At 54.7% G+C, this 24,341-nt stretch overlaps 3 protein-coding genes across 4 annotated transcripts; all 3 read right to left on the reverse strand.

Moving 5' to 3' along the window:
* Nucleotides 1-1,430: 1,430 nt before the first annotated feature.
* Nucleotides 1,431-8,377, reverse strand: TXN2 (thioredoxin 2). Its single transcript, XM_084306411.1, has 4 exons — nucleotides 8,236-8,377; nucleotides 7,961-8,121; nucleotides 6,820-6,943; nucleotides 1,431-2,108 (listed from the first exon to the last, which is right to left on the reverse strand). Exons 2-4 carry the CDS (start codon nucleotides 8,119-8,121, stop codon nucleotides 1,992-1,994), a joined length of 402 nt encoding a protein of 133 aa, XP_084162537.1. The 5' UTR covers nucleotides 8,236-8,377; the 3' UTR covers nucleotides 1,431-1,991.
* Nucleotides 8,378-8,631: 254 nt separating this feature from the next.
* FOXRED2 (FAD dependent oxidoreductase domain containing 2) lies at nucleotides 8,632-15,643 on the reverse strand (the record flags this gene model as incomplete). The annotated part of the gene is made up of 8 exons (XM_084291523.1): nucleotides 8,632-9,577; nucleotides 9,816-9,986; nucleotides 10,305-10,546; nucleotides 11,050-11,215; nucleotides 11,869-12,035; nucleotides 12,503-12,772; nucleotides 13,409-13,660; nucleotides 15,129-15,643. The coding sequence occupies 8 exons, from the start codon at nucleotides 15,641-15,643 to the stop codon at nucleotides 9,327-9,329; spliced, it is 2,034 nt and encodes a 677-aa protein (XP_084147649.1). The 3' UTR covers nucleotides 8,632-9,326.
* Nucleotides 15,644-16,178: 535 nt separating this feature from the next.
* On the reverse strand, nucleotides 16,179-22,412 carry EIF3D (eukaryotic translation initiation factor 3 subunit D). Of its 2 annotated transcripts, none has more exons than XM_084282981.1 (15): nucleotides 22,329-22,412; nucleotides 21,968-22,102; nucleotides 21,670-21,715; nucleotides 21,183-21,319; nucleotides 20,973-21,058; nucleotides 20,393-20,465; nucleotides 20,149-20,261; nucleotides 19,797-19,929; nucleotides 19,492-19,639; nucleotides 19,120-19,250; nucleotides 18,538-18,623; nucleotides 18,240-18,369; nucleotides 17,808-17,950; nucleotides 17,072-17,352; nucleotides 16,179-16,274 (listed from the first exon to the last, which is right to left on the reverse strand). In XM_084282981.1, exons 2-15 carry the CDS (start codon nucleotides 22,088-22,090, stop codon nucleotides 16,261-16,263), a joined length of 1,644 nt encoding a protein of 547 aa, XP_084139107.1. In that variant the 5' UTR covers nucleotides 22,091-22,102; nucleotides 22,329-22,412; the 3' UTR covers nucleotides 16,179-16,260. The 2 variants fall into 2 exon arrangements, with proteins under 2 accessions (XP_084139107.1, XP_084139106.1); XM_084282980.1 differs by having other exon boundaries at nucleotides 20,149-20,264.
* Nucleotides 22,413-24,341: the final 1,929 nt, after the last annotated feature.

The following is a 24,341-nucleotide window of genomic DNA, read 5'->3' on the forward strand; positions in this document are numbered from 1 at the left end:
CTCAGGAAAGACCAAGCTCGCATTCAGCTGGCATGAAAATTGCTGTGCAACCCCTCTTTTGACCGCTGCGTGAACACGCTCCTTGCCGTGCTTCCTGCTTGCACCTCCCCAAGCCGTCACCAGCCAGGGATTCGAATTCGGGTCCCGCTGCAGAAAACATCTCTGCATTTTGAGGCCTGCACCGTGGTGAAAACCACACGAAGCATCACCGTGCCCCCAACCTCCGCCTCGCTGCCAGCCAGGCAGTTTCTGCAGGATTTCTCCCTGTGTACGTGGGTCTCCAGTGTTTATCTCACAGAAACAGTTGCAGCTCTCACATAATGCACCCTAAAGCAGGCTGACACTTTAATAGCTGAGCGGCTCGTTAGCTCCACTTTTCCCCAGCAGGAAGTGATAAAATAGCTAATTTATACTGTCTCTTCACCGCACAATGCAAAGTCACCGTGTTTTTTCCTGTTCTGTGGGATGGTGAAGCATAAAAGTTGGCTATTGTTGGCTACGTGACGCTGTTCCCCTAACTTTTCCTGCACAAGCAGGGAAGGGGAGACGGTCTTTCCTAGAAGCGTTTACAGAGCAGCCAGCAACACCGAGGTGCAGGGCGGATTGCTCGGCCTGAAACGGGAGCGGGCCAGCAGCCCAAGCCCGTTTCTCCCCGCTCGCTGCTTTACAAATTACATCCAAGTGACATCAGCGCGGGCGGGCGGCGCGCCAGGCCGTGAGCTCAGCCCCGCCGGGAAGGCGGCCCACCTCGGGGGGCCCCGGGCCGGTGAGAGCAGGTGGGAAGGGCGACGCCTGCGGCGGGACGCGCGGGGCTTGGAGCGCCGCTTCCTCGCTCCTTAAAAGGTCACAGCTCGTTCCTGAGAAGGTGCAGGGCAAAAAAAAAAATAAAAAAATAAATAAAAAAAAAATACCTAACGACCTGTGCCAGGGAGGCGAAACGGAGCAGAGCCAAGGCTGATTGAGGGAAACAGAAGCTAGGAAGGGAAAAAAAAACACACACACAGGTCTTACATGGTTATTAGGCACGTACGGTGTGCTCAGGCATGAAGTTAAGCGTCGCAGCGGGCACCAGCCCCGATGCCGTACTCGGCCGCTGGGAGCGGGGCACTGCCAAGGAAAACTGGAAGTGTGCAGAATTCAGCTGGACTGTGAGCAGGTGAACGTGGGGAGGAAAAACTGGGAAAGAATGAGGGCTGTTTATGAGATGGGCACACAGCTGCCACCTTAGTCTAAAGGTCGGGGCAATTACCATCGGGACACGGGAGCAGTACTGCAAGCCCTGTGAAAGGAGCCCACTTGGTTGCTTTTCAGAACGTTAAATTTTAGTAGGGATCAAGTCGTAACCTGCTCTGTCCCAGCCCATCATTAGGAACCAGCCACTGCCCTGCTGGTACTGCCTCTCACCCCTCTGGACAGACGAGGGACTTCCCTGCGATTTCAGAGAATCAACTTTTATTCTCCAGCTAAACGGAAGTGACAATAAAGTTCTCTTTGTTACAGACCTACAGAAAAAAAAAAAAAAAAAAGGAGAACCATAAAATACTTCGATTTTCTCTTATAAAATTCTGAGAGGAGCCTGAGGATTTGCAGAGCGTTTGTACCCGTCCCAGGGACGTGAGGACAGCGGGACAAAAACACGGGTTTCACAGACAAGGCAGAGGCATTCCCAACTTTAAAACAAACCCACCCAGGGCAGACAGTCGTCTACAGCCGTCTCTTTGCTGATAAACGCGGGCTGCTCATCCCAGCCACATTCCCCATTTTGAGAAAAAGCAGCCCTGCTCCTCCACACTTTTTACAACTACTGCTGCTCGAGAGAAGGGGGGAGCAGGAAGGAAGGGTTACAACACTGTCCATCTCCTAAAAAACCCCAAACAAAAGAAAACCCCAGGCTGTACGAGGCAGGCAGCCCACGTGGCCCTCAGCTCTGCCAGGCAAGGAACGCGCAGCACAGACACAGCCGGAGGCAGAGGTACGGCCACCCTATGACTTCAGGCTCCAATGAGTTTCTTGAGGAATGCTTCCAGCTGATCCTCGTCCTTTATCCCCACAAACTTATCCACAACGTCTCCGTTCTTCATGGCCAGCACGGTGGGCACTGCTGACACCTGGGGGCAAGAGAAACACAGAGGTGCGCGTAAGGAGAGTCTGTGAGGGGCACAGCTTCACCCAGATCCCAAATGGAGCTCTATGGCTGTGCCTCCCCGAATTCCCCCGCTCCCGGGGACAGTGAGACAACGATGGCTAGCAAGGGACTGAAAGCTTTTCTCTTAGCTGAAGTTTTGCTTCCGAATTTCAGGGACTTGGTTTTTGGAAGCTGAGGGCATCAGTTTGGAAGCAGCTTCGAGGGCCCTACCTGCAGGTGAAGGAGCTGATCCCATGCTGCTCAAAGCAGACACGTCCCCTACAAGTAACACAATTTAAAAGGCAAAACCAAGCCTAACATAACAGGAAAAGGTAAAGCTTTTTCTCCTCTCCAGTACAAATTCTGCTTCTCTTTCCCTCTTATCCTACCACAAGCAAACAAACCCAGTCTTTTATCAGGCTACCTCTCACACACGATGATCTTTAGACGTTTTATGGCCAGGGCAGTACCAGACTGGAGCCAAGTTCTTCTCCAAATAGGACAGGAGCTAGAGCAGGGCTCCCCACCCATCACCGAGCAGGCAGACATCCTGCTCTGGCCGACCAGAGTAACGACAACCCCAACCCATCTTTTCCTTTTCTGCCTAAGCTTTTAGCTGTTGAGCTGGATTCCCGACGATCAGGTAGGAAGAGAAGTCCCTCCAGGCAGTGCCTGCAGGCAGCTGCACCGCTCTGGACGCTGTTTTCCTGGTCCAAAACAAAAATTGCTGGGAATTATTGGAGAGAACAGCAGTGGAAATGACGACGCTCCTCCGGGACTCGCTGGGGGTGCAGCGACAGAAGAAACCTCGTAGACGCGATCACGAGGAGGAGCCATCAGAGCTCAGAGATCTGATCCCACGTGCTGCTGAGCAGACAGCTGGCACGACCACCCTCAGCTCCGGTGCTCTTATCTCTGCAAAGCCTCTCCCCCCCCGAACACGTCCTCTTCTTATCTCGCTTGCTGCCCATCTGCCAGCCTGCACGGCCTTCCCCCCGCGTGCTCCCAGCTGTCCCGGCCCCGCTGCCAGCAAGGATCTGCCACGCTCGCAAATCCTTCCTGCAGGAAACCCTCCAGAGGTCTGGCTTTCCTCCCAGCAGGAGGCAGAGATGAAAGGGACATTTTGTTCTTCCCTTCCCGGCCCAGCGCTGTTCCTGCAGCCTGGCCTCGGGGGGCTTTTGTGCAGTCGGATCCGAAAGGGCTGGGAGCGCCGGGGCTGCTGCCACCGTGCCGCAGGTTCTTCAGCTCCTCCTAGTGACCGGCTGGAGCAGGGCTCGAAAACTCAGGCCCCGAAAACTCAGGCCCCAGAGGTGCTGATGGAGCTCAAGACACGGTCCTTTAGGGTTTTAGGGGTGAGAAAGGACACACCAGCGCGGCATTTCACCTGTCTCCTCCTCTCCCTGATGGGCAACGCTCTGCTGAGCCTCCCCCTGGTTTGCAGAGTGGGTTAGGAACAAGCACGGTCACCCCAGCTCCTTCCTAAAAAATAGAGTATCCAACCAGCAACGCTAAACACCACCCCAGTAAGGGCCGGGAGAGGTCCAGATGGCTCTTCGAAGCACTACAGAGGACCAGACAAAAAAAAAAAAACGAGTTACTGGGCTCACTTCACGCGCACTTGCTCCCTCCATCTCCTCCCACGCGTCCCCGAGTCGGGCAAAACATCCGTGCAGGGGGCAGCGTGCCAGGGGGCAGCAGCAGGGCCCGGCTCGGCGCTTTCAGAAGTCACAGAAAAAGCCAGCAGCCTCCGGGAGAAAAGCCCAACGGCAGTGTCAGACCTCCAAATTGGAAGCCGTGAGCGGGCCTCAGCTCCCCTTTGTGTGGCTGGGAGGGAATCCTGAGGTTCTTGGGTGTGCTGGTCGCGAAGCAGATGTCTCTCTTTCTTTCTCTCTTTCTTTCTCTCTTTCTTTCTCTCTTTCTCTCTTTCTTTCTCTTTCTTTCTTTCTCTTTCTTTCTTTCTTTCTTTCTCTTTCTTTCTTTCTCTTTCTCTCTTTCTTTCTCTTTCTTTCTTTCTCTTTCTCTCTTTCTTTCTCTTTCTTTCTTTCTCTTTCTCTCTTTCTTTCTCTTTCTTTCTTTCTCTTTCTCTCTTTCTCTTTCTCTCTTTCTTTCTCTTTCTTTCTTTCTCTTTCTCTCTTTCTTTTTCTTTCTTTCTCTTTCTCTCTTTCTTTCTCTTTCTTTCTTTCTCTTTCTCTCTTTCTTTCTCTTTCTTTCTTTCTCTTTCTCTCTTTCTTTCTCTTTCTTTCTTTCTCTTTCTCTCTTTCTTTCTCTTTCTTTCTTTCTCTTTCTCTCTTTCTTTCTCTTTCTTTCTTTCTCTTTCTCTCTTTCTTTCTCTTTCTTTCTCTTTCTCTCTTTCTCTTTCTCTCTTTCTTTCTCTTTCTTTCTTTCTCTTTCTCTTTCTTTCTCTTTCTTTCTTTCTCTTTCTCTCTTTCTTTCTCTTTCTTTCTTTCTCTTTCTCTTTCTTTCTCTTTCTTTCTTTCTCTTTCTCTCTTTCTTTCTCTTTCTTTCTTTCTCTTTCTCTCTTTCTTTCTTTCTCTTTCTTTCTTTCTCTTTCTTTCTTTCTTTCTTTCTTTCTTTCTTTTTTATTTTTATTTTTTATGTCCAGTCTGCACTGAACCTAAATAAACCCTCCTCTTACTTCAAAGCATTTGCGGAGGAAATAGCCAGGCTGCTTTTGATCAGCACTCACCAAGCAGATAAACAAACAGAAGCAGCCATGCAGCCTATTCCCGGCAGCACTCGCACTCGGGGAATTCTCTCCCATCCGAAACTGGGGCATCTGCACCACCCTGGGCACCGACGGGGGAAGGATTTCACCCAGCTTCGGGAACGAGGCGTTAACAGGGACGAGCTCTGTCCATGAGCGATGTCCCCGTGCCCACCTTTCCCAAGGGGCATAGGCAACGGGCCGAGGCAAAAAAAAAACAAAAAAAAAACGAATTTATGGAATTTCCAGAGAAAGCAAATTAAACAGAAGTCCTCCTCCCTTCCTGCTCTCGAGGCTGGAGGTCAAGAGCAGGCTGCGGCAGCAGCAAAAGGCCGCAGCTGGCGAAGAAGGGCGCTGGACAGAAGGAGGAAAACTCAGAGAAAGAACTTCTGTGCCGCCCTAAGCAGACGGAGGAGGGTGCCCGGATTTTTCTGGTTGCAGGAAACGCGTCTGGGCTTCGTGCTAGCCCAATTGTTTGGAGCCAAGGGCAGGGAGAAGCAGGCGTGAAGGCATGCAGCGGCATTCCTCAGCTCCTCCCGGGGGCTCTGTCCTCTCCCCAGGCTGAGGAGCCCGTGGGAGATGACGCTGTGCGAACTGGGGGCCACGCACGTGGCAGGGAAGAGGCACGGATGGAAGGAGGCTTCCTGGCAGCGAGGGGAGGAGCTGTGAGGGTAACACGGACACGGAAAGCCCCAAACAAAATCCTTCTCAGCCTGCAGATATCCAATCTCAGATGGGAAGGCCTTAAAAAATAAAATAAAAATCCCTCTGGATTCCCTGATCTTTCCCAAATACCACCTCTGGTTCCTCTTGGATCTCGCCCCAAAATTTTCTCATCAGCTCTTCTGCTCCCATCTCCTTAGCTGGCAACTTCCCAGCAAGACCGAGCACGTGCCCAGTGCACGAACCAAGCCTCTGCCTTGAACAGGATGCCCCAAACGACAGAGACCAAACCAGACCCTGCAAATAAAGCAGGTGTGCACGCGGTCGGCAATCACACTTGAGGAACCAAGGAGCTTTCAGCCTCTTTTTCAACCCTCGAGCTGCAGAGCCCTCAGGCTTGCAGCACTCGCCCCCCTTGGCCCTGGCATGCCCGAGAGCACGCCACCTCCTAAGAAAAGCACGGGAGGCTCTCGTGCTCAGCCCGTGGAAGCTGCAAGTGCCATTTGTGGGTGGATGCTCCGCCACAGTGCAGGGAGAAAGTTCTCCCTGGGAAGGAGCAGGAAGGAATGAGCTGCTTCGGCTTCTTCCTCCTCCCAGCACGGCAGGGTTTGGGGTAGGGTTTGGAGCAGGGGGAATCACAGACTCCGAGCTGCCTTCCACTTGTCCAAACAAAGCCCACGCCGTCCCCTTGTGACGCAGCTTAAGGCCAGGACGCTGCCAGCAGCAAGAAATCCTCAGCGAGGGAGGGAAAGAGAAAGAGAGGACGGGCTGGCTGCCCGGAGAACTGTGTCAAGGAGTGCAACAGCCTGGGGCTTGTTACTTCGTGTCCCTGCCCTACGCCTGAGCAGCCCGGGCAGGCAGTAAAACGCTGCACGGGACTCCTGGAGGGGGCACAGAGGGCTACCAAGGTGATGAGAGGACCAGAGGACAGGCTGAGAGAGCTGGGCCTGCTTAGCCCGAAGGAGAGAAGACCGAGGGGACGTCTCCTCAAGGTATGTAAGTATCTGAGGGGAGGGTGTTGAGATGATGGAGCCCATCTCTTTCCAGTTGTGCGGTCTCCTCCGCTGGAGGTATCCAAAACCTGCCTGGATGCCATCCTTTTTGCAGATTTGGAGGTGGGGACGCCGAATAGGAGCAGCAGAGCTGGAGGAGGGGCACGCAGTGAAATCCACCCACTGCCGAGTGACCCAACAGACCAGGAAGAGGCAGGCAGCAGCCCTGGGCTTCCCCTCCCTGCCCAGGCTGCCGCAGTGCAGGCACCTCTCCCTGGAGAGGGCCCTGCTGTGGGCTACCACCACCGGCGAGCCTGTGCTGACCCAGCTCCTACCTCGTACTCGATGGCAAGGTCTGTGTGATCGTCGATGTCCACTTTGGCCATCACCACCTTCCCCTCCTGCTTGGCCACCATCTTCTCTAACCGGGGGCCTAGGATCTTGCAGGGACCGCACCACCTACGGAGAAAGAGCAGGCGTGAGAGGAGGCCAGCACCTTTACCACCCTTTTCTCTCTCTTAAGCCCAACTACAGGACACTGCTGGCACCAAACACCGAGCATAAACATTAACCAGCTCCCCCAGCCCGGGCCGTCCTCTTTTTCTGCTGCTCAACCGCTCGTCCCTGCCCTGCTTACGTGCTGAACTGTGACCCAGATGACCACAACGCTGCTGTGGTGCAAGCGTCGCTGTCAGGTGTGGGGCAGCCACCTGCACACCTATCAGCTCGTGCTGATTGTCGTAGACTTGCCTGCGTACTTGCTGCAGGGTTTGCTGCGAAAATTGCAGACGTAGCAGCTGTTTAAAGCAAGAACACGGCAGCCAGGGCAGATTTTGCAAGGCCACATATGGGGAAAACAGCGCTGTGCCTAAACGCACTGGTTAGGGAGCTGTGAACTCCCTCAGACCAAGCAAAATTCAAGTTAAGGCTCTGAGTGCCCTTTTTATGTGAAAAAAGCTCTGGTAAGCTTTGTGCCTCCCTCCATGTTTGCTTTCAGGCTTTCCATTATTTGTCCTCTTCTCCCTTGATGTCCCCCAGTTGATGTTGGTTTTGGTTTGTCAGTTTGCTCTGCTCAGCAGCTGTTTTGGGGCTGCTCTGTAGCCTGAATCAGCCACAGCTCATATCACAGCTCTACAGGACCATGAAAACACTTGAAAAAACACACAATATAAACAGTATTGTTACTCCAGCAGATAACATGCAGGAATATTTTAACTGGCAGGAGCATAACAACAGTTTTATTGACCAGAAACGTCGCCGCTGCTACCACGAGGCTGTCAAGAGCTCTGGCTCAACAGCCCCCGGGGTGCTACAGCTCCAAAGACGCAGCGTGAACCTTTGGGAAGCTCCAAAACGAGCGTTAACGTCACTCGGTGTCTTTTTAGGCTGGCATTTAGCCCCGAGGAGCGCTGAAGGGCGTCACAGGAGGCCCTGCTGGATGAAGGGCCCCGCGGCTGGGCGCTGCCGGCCACTTACTGCGCGTGGAAGTCCACCACGACGGGCTTGGCGCTGTTGACCACCCGCTCCTGGAAGTCGCCGCCGTCCTGCACGTTGAAGGCGCTGGGGCGACCCGCGGAGGTCCCCAAGGCCCTGGAGGGCACAGCCAGCAGCCGGCGGAGCGCCAACCTCTGCGCCATCTGCGGGGAGAAGAAGAAGAAGAAGAAGAAAGGGGCGTGAGGGTGGAGGGGGCCGCTCGCGATCCCCTCCCCGATGTCGCGACCCCGCCGCCTATCGCGACCGCAGCCCCGCACCTCTCCCTGCCCGCAGGTGCCCCGAGCGGCTTCCGGCCGGTTCTGCGGATGGAGCCGCCCCCGCGCCGCTTTGCGGGCTCTCAGTGGCTGCTGCTGCTGTCGGTCGTGCCCAGCCGCCGGCTCGGGGCGGAGCGTGGAGTACCTTCCCCTCGCAAGCCCCAAATTTATTGGGATTTAGGGGACCGGCCCCGCCCGGAGCCCCTCCGGTAACACAGGAGCATAAAGGCGCAGCCCACCGCCCGGGCAGCCCTTGGGAGAGGGGTTTTGGGGTGAGCGGAGAGAAAGAAAGAGGACAAGCGTTTTGTCACCAAAGTGCAGCTGGAAGTTTCTTGTCAGGACGCAGTGCAAAGAGGAGGGGTGTTGGACATGCTTTATAAAACACGGGGGGAACTTTTAGGGTGTTTGGTACCAGATAAGAAAAAAGTTCGGACAGCAGGGCCACGCTCAGTACGAGTCTCTCTGCCCTAGGACCGGAGGCAGGCTGCTCAGCCTTGCAGGGCGAAGGGTCTCTTGTAGTGCTCTCCTGGAAATGAGAAATGATCCCAGCCAGGCTTAGTGAAAACCCAGCACCCCTCTGTGCCCACCTCCAGCACTGCCCTAACTCAGAGGCAGCAAAAATCCCGTGCAGTTTGCCCAGAGAACCACTCTGGATTCAGTACACGAACAGATCTCGAAGCACAAACAGCATCCAGGGAGCAGCGCAGGCTCACAGAGGACACGAACAAGTCACCTCACCAGAGGGAGGTGAGGGTTTAAGTCACCCAAATGTCCCTAAAATCTCCCTTTTGGACCCCTGGATGTCGCTGCAGATGCTGGCCTAGGATATAACCACCACCTTCAGGCAACTCCGAGCACTGCAAGGCCAAAGCGGGCGCCTCAGCACCGCTGGGTTTCAGGCCCTGCCTTGTCCCTGGGAGCACCTCGGGCCTTTCTGTAACAGCAAGATCGGGGCAGGTCTTTGGCAACTCGTGGATGGTGGAAAAAGGGATGGGGATGGAAGAGGTGCAGGAAGAGGGGAGAGTCCTGGCCGGGATCTCCATTACAGAGTTGTCACAACAGCACCCATGGGTTTCCGCGTGGCCTGAGAAACGTTAGAGCTCGTCCTTGGGGTTGAGGAGGTGCTGCAGCGGGCGGACGGGGCCGCCGTGGTCCTTCAGGAGCTGGTCCCTGCTGGGGAATTCGTCCCCTGAGAAGTCCACGGCAGAAAAATCCTCCAGCAGGCCGGCCGTGACCGCGTGGCGCCGCAGCCTCTCGCTCCCTGCGAGTCCTTGCGTCCTCGCGTAGCCCTGCTGGCAGAAGGGAGGCAGCTTCTGGCGGGTGAGGGCGAAGAGGAAACAGGATTCTGCCAAGGAGAGCAGAAAAAAATACATCAGACTCACCAGAGAGACCCCGGAGGGAACAATTCCCAAAGGTTTTGGGGAAGCAGCACTTTTTGCTGTCTGGGGAGCGCATCAGAGAGGTGTGCCCGACTGTGAGAGCGCCAGCGCATCGCAGGGAGCTCTCGGTTATTAGCAGAAGAGCTCGCTCCTGTCCCGTGTCCCTCACGTCCCTCCTCCGCCTCAGCCCGAGGCTCGAATTACCTGCGAAGAAACTGCGCAGGTCGGTGCCGAGGCAGTTCTCCAAGAAACGCCTGAGCGGCAGGATGTGGGCGTTCGGGGCCGTCCAGTCGGTGAGAAAATCCTCCACGATGTGGTGGACGGCAGCCGGGCGGGGGAGAGGCCAGTCTGGGGGCCGAAGTTTCATCTCGCGCTCTGCCAAGAGACCATTGAGGGAAGCTCTCGGAATCAAAATGGAATTAAAAAGGGGAAGCAGCGAGCAGCCACGACAGCGGGCGCAGTTTTTGCCCTGAGCTCCTGATCCCTACCTTGCTCTCACATTTGCAGTCCCCCCCCTGCTAGCTCTGTCCCGAGGAGCCCTGCCACAGCAGCGTTTGCCATCATTTCACTCGGGAAGGGACTGCCCATCAGGCTGAACCGTGCCCAAGCTGCTTTCCTCGCAGCTCAGGCTGCTCCCTGAGCTGATCCTTCTGGAGGTGAAGCTTCAGTACCCACAGAGGCTGAAACGCTCACCTGTCGGGAGGCGTTTGTAGTAGTAAATCACGGGGTGCAAGAAGTTGGACTGCCAGGCGTGCTGCGCCTCTCCCACAGCTCGGTTGTAGTAGAAGACATCCTTGTCAGCCCCCGAGAAGTTCCTCCCGTACTCCATCAGGACGACGAAGAGCCCCTCGGGAGCGCTCCTCCCCGTCTGCGTTTCCAGCTCAGCCAGGATTCCCACCGGGTACTCCTCCAGGTATTCAAAGGCCGTGGCATTCCTAGAAATCGCAACCACAACCGTAAGATTTTGCAGCCAGAGAAAAGCCAAGCGGGATCCAACACCCCTGCAGCTGATCGAGGCTAAGGCCAAAGAGCCATCAGCAGTTATTTTGGTAGCTGCAGATCTGGGCTGGACTTGATGCAGAGCTTAGGAAGGCTGCATTTGCTGTTACAAGACTCCCTTCTGTCCCTCCCCAGACTCTGGGATCCCTCTATCAGAGCTGCTCAAGGAAAACTTGAGGGGACAGTTGGAGTAGCACAGCTCCGAGCCCAGCAGGGCTGTTTCAGCCCTTCAAGAGAAGGAAATAATTGGCAGAATCGGGTACAGAGGCCCAGTGGTACAGGTTTTGAGGTGTCTGCCTATGGGATGGGGCAACGTCCTCAGGCAGCACCGTAGCGATTTGCGTGGTGGCACCAGGGGCAGTGACAGAGAAGCAAAAGGAAGAAAGGAAGGGGACGACGGAGCGCAGTGCTGGGACTAATCGCTCGCTCCCTCACTCACTCTCTCAGCAGGACGATGTCAGCCAGGACACCGAACATCTGGTAGGGGCCCGAGGCCTCGTTCACCCGCTTGATGATGGCAGCGGTGAGCTGTGTCACCGGGCGGAGCGTGGACGGCCAGGGGACGCCGTGGTGGCGGTTCTCCAACAGGCGGTGGACCGCGCGAGCTGAGGCGTTAAGGGAAACAAAGACGGGTTGGTTAAAAATCCAGGCTCAGGTGTAAAAAAAAAAAAAATCTCCTCGTTCTGTTGCGCACGGATTGTAGCAGGACGTGATAAAGAAGCTGACGAGCTCGTCTGTGTGCAGGATCTGCCACCCAGCCCGCTGCTAACTGCAGTGGAGATGCCCTCGGAAAGCTGATGCGGTGCTGAGCGGTTGCTGAGGGGGAGAGGGGTCCCTGGAGATGTTTTTTTTACCCCTGAGCAGGCCTTGCAGGGGAAGGACGCGCGCACAGACATTGAAATTCGCCCCCCTGCTCAAAGCTGCCGGGTTTTAGCACCGCAGCGCAGCCCTCTCACCCACTGCCTGTCACCAGGCTGAGTGTTTGGCAGGCAGAAATCTCTTGTTACGCAACTGAGAGACAACGGGCAGCACAAGTACAAGACAAAACAAAGACAGACAACCACAGGCTTCAGATACGACCCTGAGTCACTTCCACGGCCTCCCCTCCCCTGTGCAGCTGCAGCTTGGCTGTGTTTTGTTATTCCTGCTGCCAGCCGAGGATTTGGGGTCATCCCTTTCCAGCAGCGAGCTCTGAATTGTTCCTTCCAAGGGAGCGGCGGCCCCCAAGCTCTGCCCTTCTGCACAGCCCAGCACTCACTTGTGTAGCGGAAGCCGTGGATGAAGCCCCCGGCGGATTTCCTGAAGTCGATGGAGTGGCTAGCGGTGCCGAGAACAAAAAGCCCCCGCGTGCCTCTGGACTCGTAGCTGGGTTTGATCTGAGGATATTTGTTTTTGTTCCCTCTTCCCGGCATCATTCGAAGAGATCTGACGTGCGAAAGAGAAAGAGCAGGCTGTCAGGAAGGGCAGGGGTGGAAAAATCAAAAGGGTTTCTGATACTGCAGACACAACAAGGTGCTGCTTCGTGTCCCCACTGCCTTCCGGGGGATTCAGGAGTCTCCCAAGCACGTAACATCACCGAGGACCTTCCAGAAGGCAGGGGTTCATCTCCAGCTAGCTGTGGCCACCATCAAATTCCAGCCTGTACAGCCTGGAGTGCAGGTTGCATCCTCAGGACAAAAAAAGCAGACAAAACCTTGCTGCAGGAGCTGCCCATCCTCACCCCAAAACTTCTGCCCTTCTCCAGGTGACCTGGCAGGTCAGCAGGTTGAGCTGTGCAGGCACAAACTTTTTCAGCATCAGCCAACCGTGCCCTTCCCTCCCCTCCCAGGTCAGGCCCTTCATTATTTTTTGCTACAAATACCTGTTTCCCCCAGGCCCTGCTCAGCCCTCACCTGTTGTAGATGGAGAAGTCAAACTTCCAGCCCAGGCAGCGGATGACACGGTCGTAAGGCGCGCGGGTAGCAAAATTATCCAGCTCGTCCTGGGGGAGGGTGACGGAGTCGACGCCTGCACTCGCGTTCCTGTTCTCCAGGTAGAACCGCAGCGTGATGTGCAGCTTCCCCTTCTTGTCCTTGACGATGGCCAGATCTTCCAGGTCCCCCTCCAGAAGCCCATCCAGAGATTTCAGCTGGTACGTGTCCAGCAGGCCGTTGTTAATTGCTCTACAATGAAAGGGGAAGGGGAAGAAAAGCTACAAGAAGGACGGAGAGGTGGGACCCGAGGCTTGGGGTCAGCTCCTGGGAACGGGACAAGTTTACCAGGAGAGGTTTATCCCTTGTTCCTCACCCCTGTGAGCCATGCGTGTGCTCATTAATGCCCTAATTTTCGCCGCGTTCCCTGGCTGCAGCAGCGCTATTTGCCTCGCTGAACGATGGGGTGGAGAGGCACAGAGCGCGCTTGCTGTCAGCCCAGGAGTCGGCAGCAGAGCAATTAACCACACGCGGGTCTGCCGAGCCCCAGGCTTAATCTCTGATCACAGCGCTGCCCTCGCGTGAGGCACGCAACATCTGAGCTCTCTTCTGAGATTGCAAGCAGGGGAACAACTCAGGAGGAGCACTTCTCAGCGATGCAAATTCCACAGGAACACTTTCCTGTTTCACGCCGGCCTTGAAGAGCTCTCGTAAAGCTCCTGTGTTCAGCAGCAGCAGCCTGGCCTGCTTTAAACCCAGGACCTAAAGGTAAAAGGCCCCACGTTCCCTCAGCAAACCCCAAAACTGCTGAGCCTCCTCGGCACGCAGCCACTCTCATTTCGTATTCTTATTCCAGCTCCAGCAGGAAGAAGAAGAGCAGTTTCCTACCTCAGATCCCCGACGTAGTGCGTGGCCCAGGAGAGGCGCACGCGGGACCGGCTCACCATGTGGATGAAATTCGTGACGCCCAGGATGTTCTCTGCCGTCTCAAAGGCCGAGTTGCCCCGGCCCAAGATCAGCACGGTCTGGCCAGCAAAATCCTCCGGGTTAATGGACACTGTCTCGTAACCCTCCACGTACTCGGAGCCGGGGAAGTTCACCACGTTGGGGACCCACGTGCCAGTGGCCACCAGCAAAACGCTGCAAAAAGAGGGCCGGCATTAGGGAACACGGGAACTGCAGGAAATCGGGCTGCCTTTCCATCCCACTGCTCCTACCACTAGGGATGCATCCCCTCTGGTCGCACTGAGTCGGCTGATAAGGTTGATCGGTGCTACGTACGCCCTGGTTTTCAGAGAAACCTCTCCCAAAACCTCTCCCCAGCCTCACCAAATGACCCGCTCCCACCTTCCTTGGCATTAGGCCACCAAAAAGGACTCCTGATGTCATTACGTATGGTAAAAATAAGTGTGGACGCAGCACGTGTAAGCTGCACTTGCTCCCTATCTCTCTCAGTTATCTGTGGATGTGTTTCACAGGTTGGTGACAGGCCGCATTAAAAACTACTTTGATTTAAAACACGCGCTGCGTTTTCATAGAATGGAACAAAAGCCGTTCTTAAGAGGGATGGAAAACGGCTTCAGCACCTTAAACTACAACTCCTATTCATAAAAATTCACAATTTGAACCGTTAACAGGAAAAGCAAATGCGGTAATCCTTTTCTATCCTTCCCTAAGAGCTTTTGCTTAAATATCAGGGCAAACTTTGCAACTTAGAAAGAAGCAGCAGGCAGCCGAGGCTCGCAGCAGCGCCCGCCGTCCCAGCCTTGCTTACACAGCTCCCGCGAGGAACTCCCTCACGCTGCGTGGGCGTCCGACACCGCATTCGGTCCCCTCCGAGCCTGCCAGCCAGCGCCCCTCCGCCTGGCAGCCAGCACGACCTGCTGGCGTAGAGCTGGGGCTCTCAGGAGAGCTGAGAAACCCGCTCCGTATGTTCACATGAGTGACTCGTAGATGGTTTTGAAGAATGCAGTCGAGTAACAGCGCGGGGTGTGTGTGAGCATGACACGGGGAAGGGTGATTTGGGGATCTGCAGGAGCCTCGTCTGTGATTTCTCGCGGTCCGCTCCCTCTCTCGTGGCAACCCCACTGTTCCCCCGTTTCCTCCCGCTGGTTCTGTGCCAGCTACAGGCTTCAGCTAACCGGGGCGTGCTTCTAAACCCTGTTTTTTTTTTTTTTTTTTCTAAACACACGCGGGTTAACTGAGGTTAGGCATCGCAGCACCGATTCACACCAGCTTACGCATCCGGCATGGAAATCACGGCAACGGCAGCCAGCTCCTGTCTGCCCTGCCAGCTCGCAGGTACCTGACACATAACATTGCAACGCTTCCCCAGGAGCTGTTACTTCCCCCTCCCACCCCGCTGAACCCTGTGAAATGTTTTTCCACCACGATGGTGGGTAAAGGCTGGGAGATCTCCACTCTCGGAGCTGTTTATACCTCAACTGGGCAAGGCTTTGAACAACCTGCTAGAGCTGGCTCAGCTTTGAATAACGGGAGTGGAGAAAGCGATCTTTAAAGGTCTCTCCAACCTCATTTGTTCTATGAAGCTGCTAGTTAAAGAACACGTGTGGAAAGCTGCATGGCCGGCCCCCAGCTCGCCCGCTACCTGCATTTATAGTGCTGCCTGTTCTGGTCCGTCAGGACAAAGTAGTGGCCGTTCCAGGCCTGCGGATCCTTGTCCAGCGTGACGTGGACGACGGCCGTGTCGTACTGCACCCGCAGCTCCAGCAGGGCGGCGAAGTCCTCCAGGTAGTGCACCATGGCGTCGGCGTGGGGGAAGAACTGGCGGGAGTAGCGGCGGAAGAGCAGCCGGGGGTCGTGGCTGAGGAGCGAGTTCCAGTCGTGGCGCAGGTTGAACTCGCCGTTCGCCTTCCCGGTGTAGCGCTTGTTGATGCTGATCAGCTTGCGGTGCCGGGGGTAGATGGCGAAGAAGCTGCCGGGCGCGTGGCTGCGCTCGAAGACGAGGTAGTCGCGGCCGGCCCGCTGGAGGAAGTAGGCCGCCTGCAGCCCCGAGGGGCCGGCCCCCAGCACGCAGTAGTCGTGGTAGATAAAAGCGGTAGCAGGAGCCGCGCAGAGGGCACCGGCAGCGAGAACGAGGCGCAGGAGGGCGCCGGGAGCCATGGCGGGGCGGCCGCTGTGGGGACAGGAGCGGGGGCGTCGCCGGGAGGGGACGGGGCCAAGATGGCGCCGCCGCCTCACAACATGGCGCCGCCCCCCCTCAGCGCCTCGCCCCGCCAGGCCCCGCCCCCCCGCCGGCCGTCAGCCAATAGGGCGGCGGCGCGGCTGCCCCCGCCCAATAGCGTGCGGGGCGTGGCCGCCGCCCGCCACACCTGGCCCCCCTCCCTCCCTCCCCCCCCTCACCTGCAGCGCGCGCCGCTCGCTAAGAAAGGGGGGTGGGGGTGGGGGGGGGAAGCGCGCGCTGGGCCCCGCCGCGCGCGCGGGTGCCTCCGCCGGCCGGCGTCACGTGACTCCTCCGCCGCTTCCCGCCGCCGGCAGCAGGGCGCCGCCGCGCGCCGCCAACCACGTGGCCGAGGGGCGGGGAGGGGCTCTTAAAGGGACAGGCGCCCGCAGGGAGCGGGGGGGTGGGTGGGACACACAACTTGGGGGGGGGGGGGGGGGTCGACGACACACGACGACAGACGACAGGAGGCTGGCGCAGAGCAAAGTGACTTTATTCCGGGCGTGTGACCCGCTGCCAGCTCCTGGGGTGAAGGAGAAGCCTCCCCGCGCAGCCCCGCTCAGCTCTCCTCCTCTGGAAGGGAAGGGAAGGGAGAAATGAAGCGGGGGGAGGGCAGGAAGCAGACCCCGACCCCAAAAAGGCTGCGGGGAACGGGGCAGCTCCTGCCCCGCAGCCCCCCAAACCCCACCTGTCAGCAATACACCTTTAGCAGCAGCGTAACGCTGCTGTAATAAAAGAGGTGAGAGGCTGGGCAGTGCCACAGCCCAAAGGGAAGCAGCTGCGTGCTGGTTTTCCTACAATTCGGGGAGGCCGAGGGCAGCTGCTCCCAAAAAGCGCCCGCAGAGCCCCTGCCAGGGATCGCCGCCAGCCCTATAAGAGCAGCAGGAGCAGCAGCAGCCACGCGTTCACGCAGGCAGCTTGCACACAGGTGGCAGCCCCATGCTGTATGGGCAGGTTGCTGTCACTCCTACTTCTGAAATCCTAGCTAAAAAAAAAAAGCCCCAATGCCAGTAAATTCAGTGCCTGCTGGCGGCTGGAATGAATCAACATCACCCCAAATCCCTGCGGTGCTGAATGAGGCTCTGTAGCAAGCTTCACCCACCCACTAAGCTCAGGCCCTGTGCTTAGTCTCCCCCCCCAGCACCCACCAGGCACCACCCCTGCGCTTTTTCCTCAGCTTTTCACTCCCCAGGTTTTCTGTTCCAACCTTTGGGATGCCCCCAGCACCCCCTTTTTCTCCACCACGCCCCAGCCCCGTTCCTCTCACCACAATCCCAATCAGATCCCATCCTTACCGCACGTTACCCTCTTCCTCCTGGGCGGTGGGTACGCCCTTCGAAAGCCTAAACCACCATAAGCGTGCTACAAACCTTCCTCCTCCTCCTCCTCTTCTTCGTCCTCCTCGTCCTCGTCCGAGCTGAAGGTGCCGTCAGGCAGGCTGTAGATGCGGATCACCTGCTTGTTGGGGTCCTTGAGGATGAGGTACTTGCCCTCGTCCAGCTTCATGCAGATGTCGATGACGCAGCGCAGGATGCCCCAGGCGTTCTCGATGCTCAGGTTGATCTGGCTGGCGAACTCATTGGGCTTGAACTGCTGCGTGCCCAGGATCACGTGGCGGGCAGAGTCCTTCACGTGGTAGCGGGACACGTACCTAGAGACGGGAGCGGCAGGGGATCAATTCCAGCCCCCAGAAGACCACCAGCAAGGAAAGCAGAACGAGGGGTTTGGTTTTCTTCCCTGGGCTGAGCAGGAAGAGCCATCCTCATCCTGGGGCACTAAGGGGAGCCCCTGGCTACAAGCTTGCTCCATCACAAACTTACCTGGAATCCTTCCGCTAGCCCAAATCCGATGGGGCAGTACAGAAGAATAATTAATTATTATTTTTTTTCTGGAAAACTAATTATCAGCCATATCATCTGTGGTGAAACCTACTGCTGGGAGGCCCAGCTAGGAGCCCACCCACTCTCTGCTGGTGCTGCGCGAAGAAACCACCCAAAAAGCGCTCAGACCGAGGTGCTTGGGAAAGTGGATGAGCGGCAGAAGCCAGCACAGCAAGCGGTCCAGAAACGCACCTGGAAGATGTTTGGGGTGGAAACGCTGCCTTACCCGAGTTTAAGGTACTCCGATCCAGCCAGCAGCGCGCAGCACGTCCAGCGGGCTAACTTGTAGCTGTTGTTTTTCAGCTCCGTGGCGATCACGGCTCCTCTCTGCGAGTCGAGCTTCTGGCGCCAGTCCACTCCGTTGCAGTACTAAGGGGAGAAGCAAAACTTGGTTAGGAGGATTTTGGGGAGGGAAGAGTTCATGAGGGCAGCCCTGGAACACGCTGACTACAGCACACAACACCTGGGGACAAGGATAGGGTTCAAACCAACTACCTTGCACCTGGGGGAGAGTTATCAGCCCACCAAAATGTCTTTGATGGAATGTAACAACCCAGGGGTCACCACCAGATGTTTGTCTCGTCTTGCCTGCTGTACCTGGGGTGTCAGGCAGCAGTGAAGCAGTTAGAGCTAGCTTTGGGATCTCGTTCTTCCTCACCCTGGAATCCCACTCGTTCAGCGTTTTGATGTTGATGAACGACACCTCTCCGTTCGCTCCCGTCATCACTCCGTCGTGCTCACAGCGGACGATGAGGTCGATGTCGTCTCCCAGCTTCCACCTTCGGTACCTGCAAACACGCAGTCCTGCCGGTTATTTCTCAGCCTCTTTCTCTTCCAGATACAAAAATTCAGCAAAATCCTCTCACCCTCTGTTTACTATTTCTGTCTAGTTTTGCCTGCAAACCACACCGACATCCTGCATCCTCACCAAAGCTGGGAGAGAGAAATTCACATACCTGTATGCAACAGAAGCCACTTCATTTTTATCCATGTCATCCTCTACAAAAGGGTTTGGGTTGGGAAACTTGTATTTCTCCTTTCCCTGTGGAAGAAATCAGAAGGGTTTAATTAGGGGTGGAAACAAGAAGAAAAACAAAACCAAAAAACAAACACAAGAGCTCTCCTGTTGGGTAATTATGCTATTATAGCAACACTAACTAAACCTCCCCTACATAGAAAAACACTAAAAAAATTAAGGCAGCTGGTGAGAATTCTTATCTCCACAACACTTTGCTGTAAACATTACTTCTGTCAGCATTTCTGCTTTAATTAGTATACTCAGAAGCCTGCCTCCTTCACCAATGGGAGTGGGATTTCTTCTTTGGGGGATAAAGGTGAAAATCTTTCCACAAAAAAAGTTGAGCTGCTCACCATAAGTAATCCCACCTCTTTCAAAACTGAAATAACATCGATGTAAAATATCTTTGTCAATTATAACACTTTAATACTAAACTGCTTTATTAAAGAAGTCTGAATAAAGTCTCTTCTCCAGACTCTGCACCACACAGCCCCTACTACCCAGGGCTGCTTGGCCTTACCATCCTCAGACACTGCTGGGAGAAGTTATGGTTGATGTAGGTGGCTTCCATGGCAAGGTTGCGGGGAGAATTAAAGGAGTTGCCCTCTTCCTGCGGTGGTTCGTTAGCTGTTTCACTCACTGTCAGGAGGTCTGGGAACAAAACAAGTCAAAAACAATTATATTAGGGGAGTAGCCACCTCTGCTTTGAGGAGTTTCTAGCCCCACACTAAAGCAGATCAGTACTGAAAGGTCCGCAATGTACTGCAGCAATCAGGTTGTTCCAGGTGTCTCAGTTTGGACATAGACACGGAATCAATAATAGGAATAAAAAGAAGCCTAAAGAAAAGTGAGACTACCATAAAAGATTTTTTTTTTCAGGACTTTTCCTCACCAAAATCTGAATTGTCCCTCTTGTCAAAGAACAGCTTGGATCCAACTCTCTGGACGATGATGTCCCAGGAGTACACAGAGCGAGTGCAGCTCATCAGCGTGGCCAGGATGGCATCCGTGGCAAACACGTTCCCTTGGGTCTTGGCCAGCTACGGGTGCAGAAGAAGAAAAACTGTGTTTAAGCAACACCAACCAACCTCCCCTTCCCTTTTCCAGCCAAGATCAGACGTGTTGGCAAACCAGGTCATGAATTCCTTCTCCCATGCTTGGGAAGCTACACTGGGTTTGGCAAGCCAGTGAGCGTACCTTTCGGATAACTGGGTCATCAGTAGTGGTGACGGTATGGAAGATGCGCTTAATGCTCCTCAGCAGCTTCTCGTTCCTCGTTGTAATGCGGTCAAAGGCTTTGTCGTAGTATTCTAGGGCTCCGCAGCACTCTCTGCAGAGAGAAAAGGGGGACCACCTCGATACCCTCGCACAAATAGCACCTCCCACAACCCACACAGGACTGAGGTGATGGTTGGGTGTTCCATTACCCCTCCCCAGTCTGGGTACCTCACAGGGAACAATGGGATTACGCTAGGAGGCCCCCACCCTCCTGCTTTCCAAAAATGGGGTCATTTCAGGAAGCACACCCCTGGCTGCTTTCGGAACTCACATGTCCTGCGGCTCTGACACCTCCAGGTAGCGCATCTTCATCAGCCGAGGGAAATCCATCTCCTCCTTCACCTCCCAGTCACTGCGCACCTCCACAGAGGAGTCACGAGGCTTCTGCTGTGCGGCCAGAGGCGAAACAGAGAGAGAAACAGCCACAGCACATCAGGATTGGTGCAGGAGAAGTTTCCCCACGAGCACAGCAGAGAAACGAAGCCGTCACAGGGAGTCAGAACCAGCTAGTTTACCTGTGATTTTTGGTCCCATTTCTGCCTCACTCCAAACTGCTTCTGAAACTTCTTTTGTAGACGCAGACGATCTCTGAAGTGATAAATACGTGAAAAGCCATGAAGACAATTTCTCGGTTCCTACATGCCACAATGACTCCTACACTTCCAAATTACCACCAGAGGAACGAGGCTTTTAGGCACCAAGCCACTGACACATTTGCTGAGCATTCTGGTGATCAAAACGCCTGAGGCACCCAAAGCTGTTCTTCACTCTGAACGCTCCAAGTATTTTTATCCTTAATGACTACAACACAGTTTTCAGAAAGGGCACAACCTGCTTTACATCGTCACGTTTACCTTCCAAATTCAATTCAAAATCTCTCCTGAATTCTTGGGAGATTCTCCTAAGGATTCTCCTGCCTGAAACCCATGCTTATAACTTCCAGTCACGTCAGTGAAACACTGGACTGGAAATACCCCAAAATTCTTTTTTGCTGTTAGCTCTAGTGGATTCCATTGCAGTAACTAAACCAATTTGTCAACAGCACGTTCACGCACTCCAACACGAGTACAGAATGCTCGTCTCTGAGGCCCTCACCTCTCCTTCTGCTTGGCACTCTTTGGCAGTGTCTGCATGCTGAACTGCAGCATGTTCCGACGGTCCTTGTCTCTCCGCAGGTTCCTCTGTGGAAACGCAGGGAAAAATATAAAAATAAGTAATAATAAAAAAAAAAAGATGTTTTAGTGACAAAGTAATTCTGTCTCGCTCAGTCTCTCCTTTGAAGCTGTTTCTGAAAAGAAGCATTACCTGTGCAAATCGCATACGATTCCTCTGGTACGCAGTTTTCTGCGTGCGGGCTGTGTCCACCAGCTGGAAGCTCGTCTCATCCTCCTCGTGGAAATACGCGTACTGACTCCCGCCACCAAACTGCGACGAGTACTTGTCTGGAAATAAAGAACATCATCTTGCTTCCGAGCTTCTAGGAAAAAAAAAAACCTGACACTCCAACCCCCTGAAATTCCTTCCAACAGCCTTCACTCAAGGCTGATGCATGAAGTGGGGCTCCTGCCTTACGCCACGAGGTAGAACAAACCCCTAAGAAAACCCTGAGGACAGGGAGAGTCCCATGGAGCCCTCCCAGCGGTGAGACATGCTCCTGAATTTAAGGAGCCTCTTTTGCTGAGGTGTGCAGGAAGCCACTACAGAGCCGGTGCGGAACATGAAAGCAGCAATGACGTTGGAAGGAAGCTTTGCATAAAATAAGTGAGAGGGGCAGCCACCGGACAGCACGTACTTGTGTATCTCTTATCCTGATACGTGGCTCCTGTCCAATCAGCCACCTGAGGACAAACAGAAAGAGTCAGAGTAAGTATTAACACGATGTTTCTCTGATTTTATATAGGCAGGACTTCAAGCAGCAGAAGCAGCAACTCCCAGCCCTGCCTGCCAGCCTTACGAACAGTTTGCATTTGCCCCAACCGGCACACACCACGGAGCAGCCACAGCACAACACGAGGCAGGCCAGCAGCGTGCAGGGAGGGCTATCAGGGGGTGCACGGGGCCCGTAATGTCCCACAGAACAACGCCGGTACCTTCCCCAGGCGGTCTCCTTTGCTGAAGGGCTGGTAGGGCATGTCCCTGAACTGCTCGGGCACGGCACATGGCCCCCAGCCGGACGGGTTGTCCTGGATCACGGGGGTCACGAACTTGGCCATGGCTTACACCTCCTGCGAGGAAACAAACAGCGAAGAAACCCCCTCAGCTACCGGGCCCTGACGGGAAGGGCCCGGGGAGGGGCTGGGGCCCGGCCCACCGGAACCAGCAGCGGGGCCGGGGCGGGGCCGGGGGGTCCCGGTGACCACGGGGGGGGTCCCAGGAGAGTTTCGGGGGGGTCCCAGTAGGGTTTTGGGGGGTCATTGAGGGGTTTTGGGGCGGCCCCGGCGCCCCCCTGACCTGCGCGGCCCCGATGGCGGCGGATGGCGGCGGGCGAAGAGGCGCCCGGCCCGCCCTCAGCGCGTCATCGCCACACGACTGTCGCAAAAAGGGGGTGGGAGGGGAGCGTGACTGCCGTAAAGCGCGGGAGGTGGCGGGTGGAGGGGGTCGGAGGTGGGGACGTCATGGCGGCCGGGCGGGGAGAGCCGTCGGGTTATGTGGTGTAAAGTCCTGTAAAATGAAGGATTCCGCGCCCCGCTTTAATAAAATAAACGCTTTATTTAGTAAAATAAGCGCTTCGTTTAGTAAAATAAACGCTTAGTAAAATAAACACTTCGCTTCCCATCTCGAATCCAGGGATAGAAGAACAGGGGTTTGTTTAATCGCATGAACGATTTCTAAATAAAGCGATCGTAATTATTAAAGCCAGGAATGGAAGAATGGTGGCGCGCTTAATCGCATTAAAGTAGATGTTGCTGCGTGCCTTTGCTTACTGCTGTGCAAATTCACCAAAACAAGGAGTCTCGGGGGCCCCCACAGAGGACGTTTCCTGACAAAAAAGGGGAACTTGTCTCAAAAAAAAACAGCTCAGAAACCGACCTTGTGGTTTGGGCAAGAGCCAAGGAGCCCCTGAGTCTGTACAAAGGCAGGGGGTCAGCTAGTGGTGATGAAGATGAGTTACCAGCCTTCATCCCTATGCCCCCCCGACGACCACCACCAGCAGGCACTACGCAAGCACAGACGGGAGGGAGTTGATGGAAAGGATTTCTTGGAGCTAATTTTAATACAAAGTGGGGATAGGTTATGCATATGTATAGGCGTATTGGGAAACTTCATGCATATGTAACTTTTTACTTGCACAAGGCAAGTTGCCTTGTTAGGGTGCGCATGCCTTTGGGAGCTATCCTGCATGCGCCCGGCGCTGAAATAAACCACATACCGACTTTATAACTCATTTGCTTGGAGTGGTAGAGTTCTTCCACGAATCACTACAGGCATGTGGAGGACTCGCCGTGAAGCCTGCTGGCCCGAGTCCTGTTTTCACAGATAAATGAGGAGGAGGAAATTAAGAGATGTGTGACTTCGATAGGGAACAGACAGGACGAGGAGCGCATCAGGCCATGCGTCAGGATAGGAAGCGTAATTTAATGCAGTGCCTCTTAATTTTCTCAGACCTGCAGCCTCGTGAAATAAAGATGAACTCCAAACTATGTAGGAAAGCAAATACTACCGTTTCACATTCATACGACTGACTGTGTTTTAGAGGTTGTTACAAAATACTTGACTCTGGGGGGCAAAGATGTGTGAAGAACTGGAACGGCGGTCAGCCTTGTGTTCACAGCACGGTGTTCCATGTTTTGTATTGTCCTTGGTGGCTTTCCTCAACCTGCTGGATGGGAGATGTGTGGCTGGAATGAGAGTTCAGCTCCACAGCTTCTCGAGGAGGCCACGGACAAGGCATTTCATACAGCATGTTCCTCAGATCCCTGTCTCTGTAATACGGAAAGTGTTTCTCTCCCTTCCAGGAGAATAAGAATTAAAATCCACCCATAAATCTCAGCTGTTCATGACAGAGAGACTGAAATTTTCTCTACCCTTAAAAAGAGCAGGATCCAGTTTACAGATGTCTTTAGCTCACAGGCTATATCGCCCAACTCTTTAGAGCATTTCACTGGTCATCTTTCACCTAAGAAGAGTCTAGATCAATATTTTTCAGGCAGAGTGCCGTGCATTTCTTCTTTTATTTACCACTTTTAATTCCTCCTCAAGAAAGAACCGAAGCAGTCTCTGCTTTGCCAGGAGGCTGTGCCATTAATCAGACGTAGGATTATTAAAGCAGTTTTCCCCGCTAGCAAAAAAAAAAATAATCCACTTATAGAAACGTCGTTTATAAAATACCATTTGTAACTGTCTCACCCTGCACAGCCTTTGTGGAGACAGAAGTCGCCAGTGCTGGAGCAGTCCTAGGGTGGTGGCAGGCACGGTGCTGGCTCCGGGTAAGCTGGCACTGGGCTTCTGCAGCACCCATCCCTC

This window comes from Netta rufina (assembly GCF_964035555.1).
Source record: "Netta rufina genome assembly, chromosome: 1".
NCBI classification, from domain to species: domain Eukaryota; kingdom Metazoa; phylum Chordata; class Aves; order Anseriformes; family Anatidae; genus Netta; species Netta rufina.